Genomic DNA, 21,508 nt, shown 5'->3' with positions numbered 1-21,508 from the left:
TGAATATACTATGTGAAGCTGATAAAATATGTTTTGCCTTCCAACTGCTATCTGCGTGGCCTAACAGCACACACCATGACTGCTACCCTTTCATATATATATATATATATATATATATATATATATATATATATATATATATATATATATTAGAAGGAGATAACAGATAACCCCCTCCAACATGCGTTAAAACTACAACACTGCTTGTCCTCACACTTCAAGACAAGCCACAAAATTGTTGGATGATAGTGGAATAAACATTTTAAAGCTTCATTCCCTGATCTCAGTCACATAGAGAATTTGTGGGTGATAATAAAAAATAAACTTGAAGAAGGAGGGGGGAAAAACTGTAAAGAGTGGAAGTACGATTTGAAAAGAAAAAAAAAAGGGGGGGGGACGACGACGATAACTATCGACAATTTCAAGTCTCTCGTAGAATCTGTGCCAAACGGCTTTAAACGCTAATTAATGCTAAAATGCACTTTGCATCTTGAAATGCACTTTAATTTCTCCTTTTTATTTTAATTTAATTAAAAAATTCATGTTTTGAAGAGTCTTCGTTCAGTTGGAGAAAAACTTTCCCATCCACAGAGTATTCTTTCAATATACTTTTCTATTTAAATAAAATTTGCATTATGATATTTTTTTATTTCAGAGCATCAGGTTACCTTAATTAATTCATGAAAAAACTATCAGCATTGTGCAAGCTGGATAAGTTGGATAATATTATATTTCATGTGTAAGAAAATGGCATTTTGTTACAGAAATATTTGTAAAAATATGAGTAACTCTTTAACACTTGAAAAATTATTGTAAGAATGGGTAAATAAGTTTTCAAGTGCTTTACTCCAATCCTTGGCCAAAGGATACGTTTTGCTCTTTGTTTGCCAAACTCCAATCCATTTGCTGTCAAAATAATAGCGTAGTTTCGTGTGTTACTTCTTTTGGACATGCATCAAAACACTTAATTACTTTTTATAAAAATCTTTCTTACAGTAAATTATAACTTATCTTTTGATTCTTTTTCACCGTTCTCTTTAAATTTATAATCTTATTTTTATTTATAAACATTTAGAGACACTAGTTAATTTTTTTTTCTTTAGTGTTATATAGGCTTCTATAATACCATAAACGACCGAAATCGGCCTTTTTGATTAGAAAAACAGAGATGCCAACTTGCTCCGGGCAGCAAATATATATTTTAAAGTGGTAGTTAGTCAATTGTGATTCTTGGGTTAATAAATTCAATTTAGTAGCTTTTTATCCAACACTATTTCTAAATAATTCGTAGGCTTATATAATTCACCACTTTATAGTACTTATGTCATGTCCTTTTGAAAAGCAAGCAAAAATAGTCAAATATTTGCAAAATTTACTTTGTAGTTATTTACCGCTTTTTTATAATTATTTTGGCGTGTCCGGAGCAGTTGGCATCTCTGAAAAAAGAATATTTTTTAAGGTATTTATAGTTAATTTTGACAATAATTTATGTTAAGCGGTGGTGACTGAGGGTGTGAGGAGCTCGCCTCCTATTGAGGTGACCCAGGTTCGAATCCCAGAGATAGCTTGTCGATATGAATTCTGCACTCGGCTCGCACCGACCACAATGCTGACGTAAAATATCACCAGTGGTAGACAGATCATAGAGTCCCTTTTCTGCCGGGCTAACTGTGGGTGGTTTTCGTGGTTTCCCCCCCCCTCCGTGTAACGCAAATGCTTGTATGTTTTATCAATAGGCCCTCTACGAAAGCTAATATTTCCCAATGTTTTATCCAGGAGTTCCCTTGTCTTCTGGGATGAGTTCAAAATTACAAGGATACTGAGGTGAACTTTGATAGTTGTAAACTGAGATTGGGTTTGCTGTTCAACGCCGGTTATAAAATAAAAAAATTTATGTTCGTACCTGTCACTAGACAGTATCATAAATTTACTGTAAAATTTTAAATGTAAATTAAATTCAGATTTACGAGTTTAGATCTGTGATATATTCCCAGCTTTTGAGAAATGCTCTCCTTTTATCTGTCCTAACTCCCTCTGCTTTATATAGAATCTAGAATGAAAATATTGCTTCTTCTGCTTTATATAATCTAGAAAGAAAATATTGCAAAAATTAAGATTAAAAAAACGACACTGATTAGATTTGAAATTTTCACTTGTAAATACAGGTTGTTAATATCTTTAAACTAAAAGAACTTCATTTTCTTTGTTCTAATGAGTTTTTGTTATTTTTAAAGTTAGAATAGTTTGAAAATACTTTTTTACAATAGCATTTTAAAAATAATAACCTGCCTTCTCTAAACAAAACAAACCAAAAAATTCTATATATGTGTACCGAATTTTGGGTACTATTCATTAGCAAACCTTTATCTTAAAGTTCGAAGAACGCGATTAAAAAGTTAAAAAAAAAAAAAAGAAAAAAAAGTCTGACAGAAGAAATATAAGGTCACGCTTTTTCGACGATAAAATTATACAACAATATTTCTTATCAGAAAAAGAAAAACTATTCAGATTATCACTTCATAGAACAGTGATAATAAGTCAACTTTTATTCGAAAATATTTAGAAGTAATATTCGCTGTCCAAGAATAAGTTTTTTTCTGGAAAAAAACTTATTGAGAGTAAATAATGAGTCACATATAAAATAATAATAGATCGACATGTTGCCTAAATGATGGCCTATAATTCATTAAGCGGAGACGGTAGTTGTTTTCTTCAAGCTGCACGTGCAAGCAAACAGTTGTCGTGGCGCTGTTGCGTAATATAATTGGAGTTTGTTCTCAGCCTGTTTCTTATTTATTTTCATTCTCACTATGTACTATGTTTCCTAAAGCGCAGGTAAGCGTTCAATTCTCAATTGATATCATGTGAAATAAACTTGTATTCAAATTTCTTGTAATACATTTATACGTTTTTGAACAGCAGTGTAAAGTTAGCTCTTAAAAAGAAAGGAACTGTTTCTATCTTATTGGCCATCTTTGACCTTTAAAATAAAATTCTGGAGCTTACCATAAATTTTTATGCCAAATAATAATAATAAAAAAATAATATGAATCAATTATAATAATGTATACTAGAGTAGAACCGAGTGCTAGAGTTTAAAAAATTATACCACCTGATGCCTGGGGCACGTAAAGCTTCTGATTGGGCATGCATTTTTTTTTACTCTTACAGGTTTGTCCGGGCATGCAATTATTTAATCTGAAAAATTGTAAAATATCAATTAAGTGCTTGTTGCAAAAATTTCCCTGATGCAGGCGGGGTGGTGGGAAAAGGGTACCAAAGAGGGAAGGGAGATAAAATTGATTATATGTAACCTTACTTAAGTGTTACTGAATTTAATTATATAAATTAGAGGTTATAAAACAAAGTTAGCTTATTCTTTTTTTCTAGTCATACTTGTTTAGACTTTTAAAAAAATTTACCCACTCTCGCAATGCATAAAAAAATAATTAAAGATTCAATTGCAGAAAAGAAAAAAAGAAAGAAACAGAAAAACAAAGATTACTTAAAAAAAGCAAAAACCAGAGCTTGTCAGACATCGAGATTGTTTATTTATGTAATCCTCAATTAACACCTGCTTCAAATCTTTAATTTTATATAGATATATATATATATATATACGAGAGACTTTTGGTTTGTGACATTTCTTAAATTTCTCGCAAAATACTTAGAGGATTATTTTGTAATTTTAGAGGTGTTTAGGTCATGTGATTCTGATATTTATGAGTAAATTTTAATGCTTTTAGAGGTTTGAAAGACCGATAATAAAATACAAGCGAAAACAAGTATTTTTGAGCACCCTATGCTAGAAATTATAGCAATACGCTTATAACTTGTAACGATTACTTTGATTGTTATTTGCAATAATATCGTGATCTAGCGTAAATCTAGCCTAAATGTTTATGGAGATATGGACACTTTTATAAAAAAAAACTATTCTTTTTGTATTAAGTTTTTGCTACAACTTGAAAAATATTCAATAAAATGAAAAAAATAATAATGCGTAAAATATTATCATTTAAAACAGTTCTTTACTACTCTGCATGCTCGGAAAAAATTGAAAAACTTTTTTTTTTGTAGACTTGAATGTCCTGAAAATTTAAAAAAAATATTCTAACAATATTTGAAGTAATTTTTATACTTTGTTAAAAGAAAATTCTGAATGATAAGTAGTTTTCCACAAATGTAATTTTTTGTATCTCAAGACAGAATTTAATAACAAACGATAATACCTTACAGTTATCGTCAACGCAGCAAAATATGACTGTATAAAGAAAGAAAACATACTTTTATCGAGGGTAATCCTCCACAATGCCGGTGTAATTTTTAATAAATCTTGTTTAATAATACAAAATACAACTTGTGGAAAAAACCGCTAATCATACAGAGCTTTCAATAAAAAAGCACAAAATATTACTTAGAAAATTGCTAGAAACTTTTAATTTTTTTAAACAAAAAATTAGTTTTTTATAAAATTGGCCATGTCTCTATAAATATTTAAGTTAAGTTTGCGAAATTTTTAGCAGTTATTGCAAACAACAGCTAAAATGATTTATGCAAGTTACAAGTTTATTGCTATATTTTCTTGCATAAGGTGTACAAAATTTCTTGTTTTCATTCGTAATTTATTGACTGCCCCTCAAACATTTGTAAGCTTTAAAATTTCATTATAAGTGTAAGAAATCGTATGATCTAAACATCTATGAAACTATAAAATAATCTTTCCTTGAAAATTTTTAAAAAAATAATAATGTTGATCATAGACATGCACAGACAGTTTATTAAAGGTGGGCCAGATTATGAACCACATTAGAACATGATTTAAAAGTAATTGCAATTTTTACCATACAAGGTGTCCTGCAATCACCACCCATAACGTAAATTTTAGAATTCTTGCATAGAGAGAATTAAAATTTTATTTAAATGAGAAAGAAATTTAAAAAAGTAAACGAAATCACAAATTATTACTGATTGTAGTATAGGTGACATTAAAATAATCGAAATCAACTTTGTTGTCAGCCGAAGCTGAAAAGTGTTATGAACGCTAAATACTTTACGCGATAGAAGCTGCCAGGAACACCTTTTTATTTTCATCTGAACAATAAAGGAGTTATGGTTTTGACTTCATCTTTGCTGTGATTGACGTCTATAATAATTCGTCGATTAATGATATGATTATTTATTTTTTCTAATTTAATTATCCATTCTCAGCTTTCCATTAAAGGCTTTGGAAGCGATAAACAAGCAAACCAAGATTTTTGAAGATATCGGCTAATTAAGTGCATTTAAATTTTTTAACACTACCGAATTTATTTCTGTGGAAATAAATAAATAAGTAAGATATAATATATATAAATATATATTCATAAATTAAGAGAATTTTCGTTAAAACTAATAGCATTAATTCGGTTAGCACACAAGTCCTTACAGTAGGTAAAATTTTGAAAATTTGACCCACCTTCCCATAAAAAATGGTCTTAATTAAATAAATTTTAGATAATGAGCTAAATGATTTAATTTGTATAGATCAATCGCAGTCCCGAAAATATTTTATAACTCAAAATATAACATTCCTTGCCTTATAAAGGGTTAACAGAATATGGTAGGGAGGGTTGTAACCTACTCTCCTGCTTCGAGGTCGCATAACCTTATAGATGGTATAGATTAAACCATATTGTCATTTTTTTCGACGGATAAATTGTATAGTGTACCAGTGAACCATACTAAAATAAAGCCACTTTGGTTTTATTGAAAGCATTAATTGCAAGCATTTGGTTTAATTGAAAGCAAAGAAAACCAATGTAAACCAATATTAAAAAAGTTTATATTCTAACACAGGGATGTGCAAACTACGGCCCGCGGGCCAACTGTGGTCCGTCGGAAGATTTTATCCGGCCCACGGATAGAATTTCAACTCACCGATCCGTGGCGAATATAAACAATATACATTATACATCCATTTTCTTGCCTACTTTGTTTAAAGTTTTTTTTTGTTCTTTCTTTTTTAACAAAGTTTTGATAACCTTTTTACTGTCTCTATTTTTGTTCTACAAAGCATAAATTGATGGAAATAGTTATCACAGACAGCTTCAATTGGTAAAATGTTGAAAGTAGAAGTTCTTTATAGAATAGCCGCAGATTGGCTCCAACGAGGGTCTGTCTTTCTCGTTTCTCGAGGAGCAGACATATGGAATCTACTATTGGTGAATTGCTCTTCACATGTGGCAGACTGCGCATTTTACGCTCCAACGAGTGGATATATGCACATAGTTGCGTGAAATAAAATGCATACATGTATGCATGTGCATATATATGTACATCGATATATGTACACGCAAAGTACGTACTTATGTACAACGTACGTATGTACTTATGTACAACGTACGTATGTACTTATGTACAACGTACGTATGTACTTATGTACAGCGTACGTATGTACTTGTATAACTACATACCTTGTTAATAATTATGCGCATGTAATGTATGGATGTACAAAAAAATAGTTATATGCACAATGTACGTACGTACATTCAGTGTATTTACAAGTAATGTATACATGCGTAAATTTAAATATATGTGATTACAATATACACATACATTGTGCATACATTAAAAAAAATTACATAGGTGAAGTTATTAAAGTTTGTTTCAAAATTTATTCTAAGGCATCTAAAACTCGACCTCATATTTTTTAGAAAGCAAACGATAATCTTATTTTAAATATCTAAATATTATTTCCACACATAAAATTTACCGTTTTTTTTACCATTTAGAAAATTTCTATGAACCATGCATTATGTTATAAGAAAAATAAATCTGTATTGTCAAACACGTCATGAAAATACCTGAAAATAATTTTTTATTCAAAGAATTTTAAAATGACATAGAAGAATTAAAGCTGAAAACTAAATTTAAATATCGTTTGATTTTCGTCATTTAACTTTCTTGAGTCATTATAAGATAACTTACATGCATTTTATTTATTGCATTGTATGCATATTTAGACATAAATGTAATGCACATATGTATACGTGTAATGTATGTACGCATGTACAATGTATATACATACATTCATGCATTGTACATGCATATATAGTACATATGGATATGCATAGATGGAACATACGTGCATTGTACGTGTGTGGATACATTCATTGGACATATATACATTGCACCATAGGCATAGATTGGGATAGCATGCATGTACACATGTAAAATTTGTACGAAGGAATTATGTCCAGTATGTTTATGCACATATGTACTGTATATGTACACACATATGTACATTATATGTTCATTTTATCATATGTACATTATATGAATATACATCTGTACACTATATGCATCTCAAATGTGTGCATATACATACATTATGCATGTCGAATGTATGTATGAATATATGTAAAATATAAATACGCCCACTGTACGAACAATCGCACACAAATGTATTATGCATATTTGGATACATACATTGAACATGAACATATTGTGTATATGTACATCCATACATTGGACATGCATATCATGTACATGTATACATACATATATTGTACATACTACATATATTGTACATGTATACATACATATATTGTACATACTACATATATTGTACATGTATACATACATATATTGTACATACTACATATATTGTACATGTATACACATATTATACTGTTCATAAATAAATTGTACGTGATTGCATGGGACATGCATTGTACAGACAATGTATGTATGTTTGTACAAACAGCAAGTACTTGTATATACAAGTACTTGTATATACTGCGTGCATGAACATGGATATACATTTTGCATACACAAATATTTGCATAAAATGCATATATTCATTGTGTATAAATGTACATGTCTACATTGTTTACACATACATACGTAATCATTAGCTATATACATACGTACATATATTTTATACTTACAATATAAGTGCATGTACATGGGTGTGAAACTAAAATGTGTGTACATATGCACTAAATAAAATCATATGTACATACATTTTAGCTACATTCATTTGTACGTATACAAATACGTACAAAATGCAGCACATGTAAATTCGTGTAAAAAGTATCATTATAAAATACATTATAATATCTACTGTAAAATATAATCATTTATAAGAATACAATAGTCTTGTAATCGTGTATTTAGATTACATGTAATCATAATTACATGTAATCAAATTACATGTAATCATGATTACATGTAATCATATATTTTGATTACTTGTAATCACAATTACACGTAATCGTTTTTGTAGTGATTACTTGTAATCGTAATTACTTGGAATCATGATTAAAACTGTTATCAAGATTACAAGTAATTGATTATTGTAATCAATATTGTAATCATGATTACAGCTGTAATCAAAATTTTTGAAAATTGTAATCATGATTACAAGTAATTGATTACTGTAATCAAAAATTGTAAATGATTGCATTTTTGGCCAACTCTGCTGGGTACCCGTCCTACCCAGCCAAATTTTCATTATTCCGTTATTACCCGGAACGGCAAAATAATTTCGATACCCGGACCGGTCAATTTTACCGGGTATCCACTGCCAGGGGCTCATTTAGGATTAACACAACCATATTCAGAGTTTTTTAGTAACCACTACTATTTAGTTACTATTCATAAAAATACGTGTAGGTTTAGGAATTCCGTAATTTTTTTAAAGAGTATTAAAGTTTGAATAACTAGTTCTGGCATGGCATATTTTATTTTGGTGCATAATTTGAATTCAGGAAAATTTAAGTAAAATAACCTTTGAGACCGAAAATTACGTTCGCTAAAGATAGGCGTTCTAAGCGAACGCATAAATCTAACATGCATAAATCTAATGCTGAAAACAATTTTAACCAAATTAATATGATAGTTAAGTAAATAAAAAATTAGAAATAGGGAATTACATCAATATTAATTTGGAGTTAATAAAATTAATTAATAAAATTTAAAGATAAGTGTGGAAAAAAATTGCGATATATGTTTATTGCGCTTTTACTAAATTTGCTTTTAGCAAATGAGTAAATGCAATAATATATTATTATCTGTCTTTGCAAGCTTGCATTTTATATAAGTACCAGCTTTTATAGAAGACAACAGTTGCTAACAAAACATATATGTTTTCCTTCGAACGGCACATTAATTATTCTAATTCTATAACTAATTTAGACATTCAGATAAATTTCCTAGTAAATAAAAGCAAGTATTAAGTAGTTATTTTTATAAATAAAAATCTTTTTATTTTTACATAACTCAACAAAGAATTCATTTGGAAACCTTTAATTACATTTTCAGTATAAGTTGTTTTTCGTTTATATTAAAAAGAAGCATGTATGAATAAAATTGGCCATTGGTAACTTTAAACTAAATATTTACTAGAGAGCGTATTTCTTACTCGTTAGTTCAATTGAAATTCAATTAATTCACTTAATTCAATTTCCAACCAGTCTGGTTAAAGTTCTTCTACCATTGAGCTAACCATGAGAGATAATCATAAAATTTTTTTTCACCAATTAACGCAAATAAGTGTTAGTTTCACAGAATTTTTTTTTAATGAAAGCAAACTTTCCCCTAGTTTTTTCCTTGATCTAGGAGTTACTTTATCTATTGGACGTTCAAGTTTACGACGATACGGAAGGAAAATTTTAATTTTAAGGACAGTAAAACCACTATAGGAAAATTTGGTTTAACATTTCTTTTAAGATAAAATTTCTTACGGAGTACCAAATTGTTTAAGAAACTATAAAAATAGATCTCATTGCATAGATCGTAAATTTGATCTCATAGTAGATCGTAAATTACGATTACAGTGATCCGATGATTAATAGTTAAACCCTGATAGTCAAAACCTTCATTTTGTTAAAATATTTTTATAATATTCAACTTTAAACAGAAACTACATTAATAAATTTAAATGAAAAATTAAGTAAATCAACTAAAAAAGTAATTATAAAGTCCACCATTAGCAAATGTATGCACTTCATAGCAGCGTTTTACGTTAATCAGTCATATTCCAGAAACTTTTTTTTAATTGAATATAAAAATCGAAAAATGAAGACGTGTATTTTTTTGCATACTTGAGCAATAAATTTCCATAGAACTATAATCTGTGCAATATTTGTCCGATAGAAAATTATCCGCAGACGCTATTATCTAATTTATAAGCAATAATAATACAATAACAATAAATAGCCTTGCTATTGTTTTGAACAAATGTTATAACACCTATCCAGTTAACAAATAAAATTTTTACCGGGTACCTGGAACCAGCAGAGTAAAAGATTGTCCGGCGAAATTTCAGGACCCAGTACAATGTGCAAAAAAAAAAAAAAAAAAGGGGGAAAAGAAAGAAGAAAAAAACACAAAGTTTTTTCTCTGAATAAACATACCTTTCTTTCAACGGATTTAGATTTTTGACCCCTTGTATACAGGGGAGAGGGTAGCCGCTATCTGGGAAACATCGTCCCCGTAGTTAGGTCAGGAAAGCGATTTAAAGTTGGAGTTAATTTTACTTTTTGCTTATTTCACCATATCTCGAGAACTTTTTGAGCGAATTAAAAGTTTTTTTGCACTCAGTTATAAAATTCATTTATCCAAAGATAATTCCCTGCAAAAAATAAGTTTTAGTAAATATTTATTATTTCTTATTACTTTATTAAATAATAGTAGAAAGAAAATTTGAATTGTAAGGTATACAATTTTTTATTGAATTTTAAAGAATGTAATTTTACATAGCAAAACACAAGATTTGAACAAAATCGGTTGAATAGTTCCTGAGATAAAAAAAGTCAGATACTACCATGTTTTATTATGTCCGATATCACATATTTACCATGTAATATTATACTCTTTAAAATCATGCGAAAAATTGTATACCTTACAATTCAAAATTTTTCGACCATTCTTAAGCAAAATAATAAAAAATAAAAATATTTACTAAAAGTTATTTTTTACATAGATTATCGTTGTATAAAGAAATTTTTAATTGTGTGCAAAAATTTTTCAATTCGGCTAAAAAGTTCTAGAGACGGGACGAAATACGCAAAAAGTAAAATTAATATTAAGGGGCTAAAACTTTGGAGAGCTCTCTTTGAAAAAGAGGTATGTTTATTCAGAGAAAGTATACGCTTCAGTGAGATTTCGCTACTTAAAATATCGTCTGCACTTAAAAATTAGTATATTTGAAGTCACCCCCTCGAGCCTTTTACGTTGAGTCCTAGAATGTGATGATCCGATCATTGGGTCGAAAGTTATTCAGAGTGGTCATTTTTTCCGCACTGTATATCTCTAGTTTTTTTTCTTCTTCAAATAACTGGAAAAAGTGCACACTTTTTGAATTATTGTCATGCAGTTCTTAATTATTGATATAATGCAGCTATTTGATGCACCAAGAATGAGACAAAAAGCACTAAAAGTATTTGAAATTTTTTTAAAAAAGAAAAAAATACTGCAAGGTTGAGAATGAAAACTTTCGTGTTTATTTGCATTGTATTTATTTTTGTATTATTGTTACTTTACTGGTTTTCTTACTATCGAAAATAGCTTCTTAAAGAATCAAATTTTATCCCATAATGAAAAACTGTTGATGATGATGACGTCTTGAATAATTTTTAACCCTCCTTGGCTGCACCACTGCTTGTACTAAAATCCAATCATTAAATCAAAAGTTATTAAGGGAGTTCGCTTCCTTATTCTCTGTACTTCACGTTGAAACGTATAGCTAAGAATTTACCATTTGGTGTTTTACGAAATCAACAGAATTAATTTTCAAATTTCAATGATGCTAAAACATTTGGAAAATTAATTACCTTCTCCTCTTAGGGAAAAACAGCATTATGGGGTGATGACCTGGGCAACGAACAGTGGGAATGCATATCTTAGCTATGGGTGTTAGGATTCAGAAATTTCAAGAATAGATAAATTTAGCAGCACAGATTATTGTAGGATACTATTAAAATATAGATAAGCTCATGAATTACGAGGAGAGACTGCATTGCTTATTTATTACAAAAACTTATATATATTGACAGTATTAAAACAAAATTTCTTATCTGACTTGCGTGCAGTACATCTTTCCCTTCCCTTAAAGCCTAAGTAGCACTCCCCCCCCCCTTTTTTTTTTTCTTACTCGCAATACACGAAATTCGATGAGATAGTAAGTACATCCTATTACAGCTATTAGTAGCTTGAACTTCGGTTTATGTGAGAACATAGCCATAGTTCTTAGCCAGGCAATGTTTTCTAATGAATTCTGAATGAATTCGAGCAATGATAAACTATCTTCTGAGACATTCGTGGCTCAAGAATCCTCTAAATCAGAGGTTCCCAAACTTTTTTTTCTCGTGGACCACTCTCAAAGTTTTACTATTTTCGATTGACCCCCTGCTGCTACATTTCTACTGTATTCCCAAAAACTCCTAAAAAATATTTAAAAAAATAGCACATTTTGTTGTGTCCTACTTATTAAAATAATACTTGTGGTACAAGTATAATACTTACAAACAATCAACAATTGACAAAAAATCAACAATGAACTTTGAAATGTAAATCAACAATAAAAAATAGTCATACTTTTAATGAGACGGATGTACTTGATGAATTGACAGCAAATTATCAATATTTGGCTTCAGTTTTGTAAGAAGTAATTTCAAATCTCCCCGTTCTGTGACATTCAATCTGCTCCTTTTTTTTGTTAACAGGTTGGTAACGGCACTAAAACTTCTTTCGACAAGATATGACGAGGGAAACGCTATTAAAAATTTTCTCGTAATTTCCCATAGCCCAGGCTATTTTTCGGGGATTTCTGCCTGCAGCCAAAATGTTTGATAGCCTTTTTTACATTTCACCTTCAGTTCCTCGTTGGTGCTGAGCTCAAGTAGCTCCTCTTGTAATACCACATTCGCCTCTTCCGTTTCATCAAATGGGGTTATGATCCATGGTGGTATTTCCATCGTCAGAATATTTTCAAATCTATTTTTGAAGTCATCATGCAGGGTATTTAAATATTGAGCGTATGTCTGAATATCCTCACCAAGACATTCAAGTGCGGAAACTGGGAGAATTCGCACCGACTAATATTTTGCTTCATTAATTTCAATTTACCAAGAAAAGCCGAAATTACACCCTTTGCTTTTATTAAATTAAGGCTGTCCCCTTGTAACTGCAAGATAACGTCATTGAATTTCATTAACAAATCTGTTAAGTACGCAACCTAGTACCTACCTAGTGAATGATGCTACCTGTACGTTTTTTTAGTACGTTGATAGGTAAATCCAAGCCAAAATTTTTGCTCTTTATTATGATAGCCAGATTTTCGTGGACCCCCTATTACAAGTTGTGAACCCCTGTTTTCTCTTCACGTCTACGTGGACCCCTGTGTGGTCTCCTATGGACCCCGGGGGGTCCACCTGGACCACTTTGGGAACCTATGCTCTAAATCATTATCGATCCTGTATATCCTGTATTCTATGTATATTTTTTTAGGATTGATCCTCTCCTCAGACCGAACATTACACCTGTAGTAAGTGTCCCATTTGAGGTGTCTCCCATTCTTGATGTAATAAGACCTCTACGAGCAGCTTTAGAAATATTAAATAAGCATCATCTTTCATTGTTTTACAGTAAGCATGCACTAGTATATAACAGATATTAAAATTGATACGTAAAACCGATTAAACGTTAAACTGTCGTTTACTTCTTATGCTTGTCTATGTTATTTCTTTGTAACAAATCTCTTGACCTTCGTTATTCTTCAATGGACTGATCATAAGATACGGTTTCCAGTAGATTCCTGAAATCAAGAATCATTGGCTGAGTCAGTGAGCGGGTAGGTGACTCCCTTTAATCAGCTTGCGAAAGGACTGAGGGTGCGTGGTATCGGTTCTATAAACTTTTCTACTGTAAAGTGCTCGTTTTCGGGCTTAGGTCAGCGGGCTAAAAAAAGCGAGGGCAGTCTATGACACTTCTGTACCTTCCAGATTTAGTCCCGTAACTACTGATTTAGTGCCGTCTATTTTGATATAGACCATGTAGCCTTCCAATGAGGTGAACCGGGTTCGAATCCCGGTAATGACTGGTCGATACGAATTCCGCACCCCGCTTGCACCGACCACAGTGCTGGCATGAAATATCCTAAGTGGTAGACGGATCATGGGTTAGAGTCCCCTGGCTGTCAGTCTAACCGTGGGAAGTTCTCGTGGTCTTCCACTCTATGCAACGCAAATGCGGGTTAGTTCCATCAAAAAGTCCTCCACGAAGGCAAATTTCTCCCAATACTTGATCCAGGAGTTCCCTTGTCTTCTGGATTGGGTTCAAAATTACACGGCTAATTAGTTTAACATTAGTAGTCATGAACCCAAAAATTGGGTCGACTGTTCAACGACGTTTATAAAATTTAAGAAAAATAGACCATGTAGTCATATTTGGCTTAGCCGTGTTAAGCTTCGAATTAATAGCAGAAACTTGATATTGTTGTTGTTTCTTTGGTTAAATACAAACACTGGAAAAGTGGTTCGATATCTAGCAGTTGTGGTAGCTTTTATTAAAAGTTTTTTTGGACCATGCTGTGCGATCCACATCTTGAGTATGGTCGATTACGACGAGCTTGAATCTTTGGATTTCGCTAGAATAGTTTTATTTACAGTTACTGCCTGGTCGTTTGCTTGAATTACCTAGACTCTGGAATTTCTTGCTTTTCTGGCGACTGATTGCATCAACTTGAGTAGATGATGACGACCTTGGCATAGAAAAGGAATGCAATTGCAACTCTGGAGCTCGAATACTCGACCTAGCGCTGAAAGCATCCTAAAGGTGGTTGCGGTCATGAATCATCGTCCAACACTATGCGAAAATTCACCCTACAATAAACAGCTGATTGAACTTGAGAACTTGCACATCCGTGGACTGACAAATTAGGCAATGTTGCAACAAAAAACGACTGCGCAACTTTTCAAAGACTTGACCAGAGATGCAAGCTTGCTCCGGACAGCGAATAAATATTTTCGGGAGGTAGTTTATTAATTGTGATTCTTGGTTTAATAAATTCAATTTATTAGGTTTTTAGCCACCACTATTTCTAAATAATTCAAAGGCTTATATAATTCGCTACTTTGTTATAATTAAGTCATGCGATGCCCTTTAAAAAGTAAACAAAATTAGTCAAATATTTGTAAATTGTAGTTGTAGTTAGTTACCGTTTTTTAAATTATTTTGGCTTGTCCGGAGCAGTTGGCATCTCTGGACTTTTTATTCAATGTCAGTGCAAATAAGAGGATTCATGAGATGCAGTGCTGCCTTTTAATAATTTGGTAAAATCTTCGACAAAACCAGTAAACAAACATATCTCTGCACTTCTGTCTTATTCTTAGGGTGAAGGGCCCTTTGAATAGTTTCAATATATGTTAGGAATTATTTTTCCTTCGTACTACGACCCTGAAGTAAAGAACACTTCTTGGGCTTAAATTTAAGGTTTGCCTGTCTCAGACTCTCGAGCGAAATTCTTAATTTTTCGAAATGTTATCGTCAAATATCCTATTAGCAACTATGTAACAACCTATGGATAAATCAGGTGAACCAACCAGTACAAAATACATTAGCCTCTAAAAACTGGAACTGACATTTCTCAGATCAAAAGGCATTCGTACATATTCAAAATTCTTATACAGTAAAACTTGTGTAAGTTGACCACTTGTGGTGCATTGTTTTAGTGGTCAACTTAGACAAGTGGGCAACTCGTAGAGGGGGTGGATCATTGTTTACTTTTTCGTTTCCTATATCATATTGCTATATATTTAAAAAAAAAATTTTACTTGACCTAAAAATTTTATTTAGCAAACAGCCAAATGAATATCTTAAGAAATGCGTTTAAACCTAAATGAACTTCAAGTTGTTACATATAATTCTAATATTTAACTAACTTTTTTGAAAGAATTATTTCGTTAGTTATGCATGTGAAGTGTTTAATAAGAATAACTTCTTAAAATATCAGAACACGGAAACATGTAATTTGAAAACTTTAACAAAGCAAAATTATTTGAACACTTTAAAATTTATTCTGTTATTACTACACTTACAAACCTATTTGTTACAAAAATATTCTCTCACTGTTGGTTTAGACTTTACATCAGCCCAATGTTTTGAATGAAAGAAATGGTCAAAAGCTGACCCCCTACAGTTTCCCCACATGGTCAACTCACAAAAGGGTTTAGATTAGCTTTTTACACTATTTCAACAAACAAGTGAAATTTTAACATACATTGCAAAATGATAGAAAATTTTCTGAAATTTTTTTTTCTGGTCAACTTATGAGGGTTTTAGAATAGAATTTCATAATACTCCTAGAAAAATTTACTTATTTCAGTGGTCAACATGCAAGATAGACAGGTGGTCAAGTTACAAAGGTTTTGCTTCTTTATATTATATAGGAAAAATTCCGTTCGTGATAATTGAGGTCAACTTATGCTGGTGTCCAACTTACAAGGGTGGTCAACTTGATAGATTTCACTGTACTCTATTTCAATTCCTGTTAGATGGGCATCAGGATGCATTTTATTTGGCGAAAATCGGAAATTAAATCCAGCGATGAAAAGAATTTCGACCCAGAAAGCCAGTCTAAATTTTATATCAGTCGTTGAACAGCCGACCAAATTTTGGGTTTACGACTACCAATGTTCAACTCCGTAGCCTTGTAGTTTTGAACCAATCCAGAAGACAAGAAAACTTCTTGATCAGTACCCCCAGAGGTATTGATTTGTTATGGGAACATGGAGGACTTTGCGACTCGACAGATTTAACGTGCATCAGTCACCATTTACTACAAGGGGAGTCTTCGGACAGCGGGGATCGAACCCACGAACTCTTGAACATGGGCCCAGTGTCCTACCAACCAGGCTATCCCGGCCCTCCAGTCTAGATTCGTTAGATTTGGAATAGGAAAATGATCGGATAATGTTTTAGTATTAAGTTTTCTTAAATCAGCTACTAATCGATTTGAGCTATCCGCCTTTCTGATAAAGAGTGCTTGCATAGCTAGATGTTAAGGGTTGTAAAATTCCAGTATCCAGCAATTTATTTAGCTGTCTTCTCGTTTCATCTTTTAGATAAGACACATAGTGGGGCTTTTGGTACACTGGAATGTCATCTATAAATTTAATGCGGTACTGAATCAAATAGCAATATCCTAACTTATTTATCCCATTAGCAAAAAAAGTTTTAAATTAAAGTAAAAGATCAGAGACTTTTCCTTTTGATTTTCATTTTAAGGAGCCGAATTAAAGTTGTTGCTCTTTGTTTTTTTTAAAACATTCTCATTATTTCCTGAAATGATATTTATCTTGACTATAATCTATTTTTTCTAATTTTGCTAATTTTTGAGTTATTATTTAAAGTAAGAGTCAGCTCAGTTGGGTTAAAAATTTGAATTAAACATGTTAAATTATCCAATATTTCAGCAACAGACAAACAAAACGGTAACAGACGGTAACAAAATAATTTGTATCCGTAATACCTGCCTTTTTTTGTGGATATATACAGTATCCCCTCAAGAATGCTTGTTAAAGTTAATTTTCGCATGAACATTACTTACTAAGTTTGATGGTACCTTTAATTTCTTATTTTAGACTCTAAAACCCTGTTCTGTGTATAAATTGGAATCTTTTACATTGTTTAAACAACTATTTGGCTCTGCAGACAACATCTCACCTACATTTATCTCTTTAGAAATTAATATACTCTAACAAATATACAGAAATTGAGTTATTAAAAATTATACATTTTGAACAGTCAATTACAAACTTATATTTATTTAGGATTTTAAAACCTAATATTATATCAAATCCAGACGATAAAAGTTGCTTTGAAACTATAAATTTTGTTACGAATGATTGAACAATAAGAAATATTTCTGTATTCGTAATTGAACTAGTACTTATATTTACACCCGTTACAGCAGTTAGACTGATGTATATTCTTTGACCTTAAAATCATTTAATTGTTGAAATATATTAGAAGAAATAGTATTTATAGCTGCAGCTGTCTCAACCTAGGCTCTACAATTTATCTTATTAATTTTAAGTGGTATTATAGGTGGAAAATTTTAAGTTACAAATCAATATTTTAGCCCTGTTATTGTTAATTTGCTGATTTCGAAAACAGTTTGTGAACCATTTATTAATTTCAGTTAATTGATCATTTAACTTCGGTGATTAACAGAATTTCAACTTTGTTCCTTCTATTAGGAATTGAAATGGGCTACAGGTGGCAGGACTCACTATCGTGGCATGCTTTCACTATTAGCGTTTGGGAGAAATAAGTACGTTAGTTTCTGTCTTGACTTTCAAATAGATTAAAAACTTTTAGGCTACGAAACTATATGTAACTCAAAACTGCATTAAACATAGTTCTTAAAAGAAGTGTCGTGGAAATTTTTGATAATTAAATACGAAAAATGTTATGGAAGCGGGAAAATATCGTAATACATTACTATACAACTGGAAAAAGAAGGAGAGGAAAGGGGGGAGGGTCAAGACATGGAATTGGTCGATGGTTGTGCTCGCGAATACTGTAAATAAACTCCCATGCATATGATTCTATTATTTAAATTTTTATTAAGTTAATAACAAACATAGTTATTATTCGTGATTTAAAATTGATATCTATAAAAACAAAAGTAAATTCAAATGAAAGCAGAAAGTTTTGTGTCGATAAGCGGTTAACAGCTGTTTAATAATCCTGAGTCTGATTGGTTGTTCACAATTACAAAATGAGGTGATTTAACGCAAAGCTAAGAATGAATTCAATGCAGTATAATAATTTTGATGATTTGAATATGCTCTAATTTTTATTCTGAACATGATGAACATCTGAAGATGTTCGAATTGTTTGATGACGTTCAACCATAGTTCCATAGATGTTCAACCAATTGAATTCTGAATAGCAACTGATATTGACTTGAGCGCCGCCTTATGGCTTAATTTGACAAATCTTAACACATAGCCACCAACATTTTCATTTGAATCACAATGAAGTAACTGAATTTTTCAATACAGAACATTTCAATTGCGTAAAAAAATTCTATAAGAAAAAATTATTAAAATTTTAATTTTCTTTCCATATTTTTTAAAGAGCGAGGAAAAATCGTGAAAACAGATCAAAAGTTTATATGGTTAATATTAAAAGTAATAGCATACTTATTTCAAAAAACAAACAAACTAGAGAGATGATTTAAGGATTACTTATTAAAAAGCAGATTAAAAAAGTAACCGACAATAGTGAGCCACAGGAGCTTGTAATAAATAATAATGCTTGTAATAAATAATTTTTATTCCGTAGAGCAGCATTTTTACTTCCTAAAACTTCTCAAAAAGATTTTATGATTAAAAATTGTTAAGCTTTCTGAAGTTACATTTTTGCATATTTATTCACCGCTTTTCAAAATGTTTCTTAATATATACTTATTATTTTTGAAATAAAAACTTTTTCGTTAAAATGTAATTGGAAGATATTAAATAATAGTGAGTTTTTTTTAAAGCTTTTTTTTCTCTTCAATTTAACGAAAGATGTAATTTTTATTCATTTCAGATAAAAAGAATTTCCCTTTCATTTCTACCTAAAGAATATTTATTCCTTTATGCATACTATAAAATATTCTTGTGTATACATTGTTATGTATACATTGTTATGTATTACAGTGCAAAGAAAAAATGATATTTTTCATATCATGTTAGGAGAATTTTTCCCGTTTTTTTATATTTTTTTAAAGCCAAAAAAAATGAGACAGAGAGAGATCTTTTATTTGATCAAATTAAAAATATCACTCCGAAATAAATATCGAAATAAATAAATAAATAAACAACTACTTATTTGAAAAGATGCCTACTGAAATAGATACACAATTAGAAATTAAAATAAATTGCGCCAATCCTGTAAATTTCAAATAAATATATATATATATAAAGCCTGATTTATATTAACCAAGATATATTTTTTTCTTCCAAATCTGATGCCTCGCAATGTTCAGTGTTGTTTTGTTTATTAGAAATCGAAACCAAACGAAGATGACCACTCGAATTCACTTACAAAATCGGGGGCCAGCCAGTGTTGCTGATCACGGGCTACAGATCGAGACCGATTGTTAAAAGGCTCAGCGTAGCGCACCCGAAATCTCGAAAAAAAGTTTGTTTTCTGCTTTGATCTGCAGACAGAAGCAGACATATGTGAAGACCGTTTAAGATCTCTTGAAACCGGCCCTTTAGCAGTTTTTAAATGTTTTTCTAAATCACTATTGAATTTTTTAATTCATTATTTTTTCTCGTCCTTAAACATTACGAAAACTGTGTTTATTTGGAACAGAAATTTAAGTTTATAATATTTATTTTGTCGAAGAAAATAGTAGTTGTACTAGTTGTACTTTATTTACGTAGTATTAGAGTTGCACGATTGGTGACGATATGGGAAACATCCGAGAGGAGGATCTGAAGACATTCCATCCCAATTTTGATCCTCTGCAGAAGGTATGGCTTCCCTGCTTTGGTAGAGCGGATAAAGTGACCTGCGTGCGAAGTCGAGTACTTTACGCTAGAACAGTTTCACGAGGATTGATACCGCGCACCCTCGGCCCCTTTGCAGGTTGATCAATATGATCACCTTTCCTCTCAATGACTGCTGCCTGTGATACTTGACTTCGGTGACCTACCGTGAACGGCGTGAGAAAATAAAAATGGAACATTTATTTTCAGTGGACAATGGAGTGAGCACTCTCAGACTTTGTTGGTTTTTTTTATTGAAAATTTCATGAGTGATGGATTAATATTTTAAGATGAAATCTGATAATTTTCATATAGAAATACTTGCTTATCTAGATATATAGGAATATGGCTTCTATCTCTATCACCTCTGAATCAGTATTTATAAACTGTTTTTTAACAGTTTTATTATTTTATTCAAAATTATTAAGGCTATATGACACGAGGCAACTTAGTTGAAAGCAATTAGCGGTTTCGGTGAAGTTGAAACGGGTCATATGATGGTTGACCGGTTGCTTTCAACTAGCAACTGAAGTTAAAACCTTTCAACTTTAGTGGAGCAACCAGATTAGTTGAAACGTGTCATATAGTAGTTTCCAAATACTTTTAACCTTAACTAGCAACCATTTAGTAAGCAAAATACACGTGCTGATTCTGACGCATCCTGAATTTTCATCTTTTAAATTTGAACTTGGTTTAATCTTCTAACTATGACTAGTTTTAAATGGAATTCTAGTGATATATGTATTTTTATTATTTTTTTTTTTAAATTTTTCAAACGTATCCATGTCTTTGGGACATATATAACAAAGATTATGCGAATAAACTAATTCCCTATAAACTAATTTCCTCTGTGGAGATATTTAAAGTTACAAATTATTATTGAATTTTAAAAGTGAATGAAAAAAAAACTAGCATATTACTAATTACAAATGTTTAAATATTTGAAAATTCAAAATTATATAGCTTGAACGCTA

The 21,508-nt window shown here is 31.1% G+C and overlaps 2 protein-coding genes across 3 annotated transcripts in view; one reads left to right on the top strand and one right to left on the bottom strand.

The window, feature by feature from the left end:
- Positions 1 to 12,962, bottom strand: part of LOC147801250 (uncharacterized) — a 61,736-nt gene extending 48,774 nt beyond the window's left edge. Inside the window, exon 1 of the mRNA XM_087154461.1 lies at positions 12,858 to 12,962. Coding sequence (XP_087010587.1) covers positions 12,858 to 12,962 — 105 coding nt within the window. The remainder of the gene's footprint in view (positions 1 to 12,857) is intronic.
- LOC107452167 (transcription factor CP2-like protein 1) overlaps positions 2,468 to 21,508 on the top strand; it is a 111,396-nt gene continuing 92,355 nt past the window's right edge. For both annotated transcript variants that reach the window (XM_021147816.4, XM_043048191.3), the window contains exon 1: positions 2,468 to 2,835. The gene's annotated coding sequence lies outside the window, so the exon portion shown is untranslated. The remainder of the gene's footprint in view (positions 2,836 to 21,508) is intronic.

This window comes from Parasteatoda tepidariorum, chromosome 11, assembly GCF_982258835.1.
Source record: "Parasteatoda tepidariorum strain Cologne lab strain chromosome 11, Ptep-v5.0, whole genome shotgun sequence".
In the NCBI taxonomy this organism is placed as follows: Eukaryota; Metazoa; Arthropoda; class Arachnida; order Araneae; family Theridiidae; genus Parasteatoda; species Parasteatoda tepidariorum.
The sequence above is the reverse complement of the archived record's forward strand: the minus strand, read 5'-3'. Positions and strand labels throughout refer to the sequence as shown.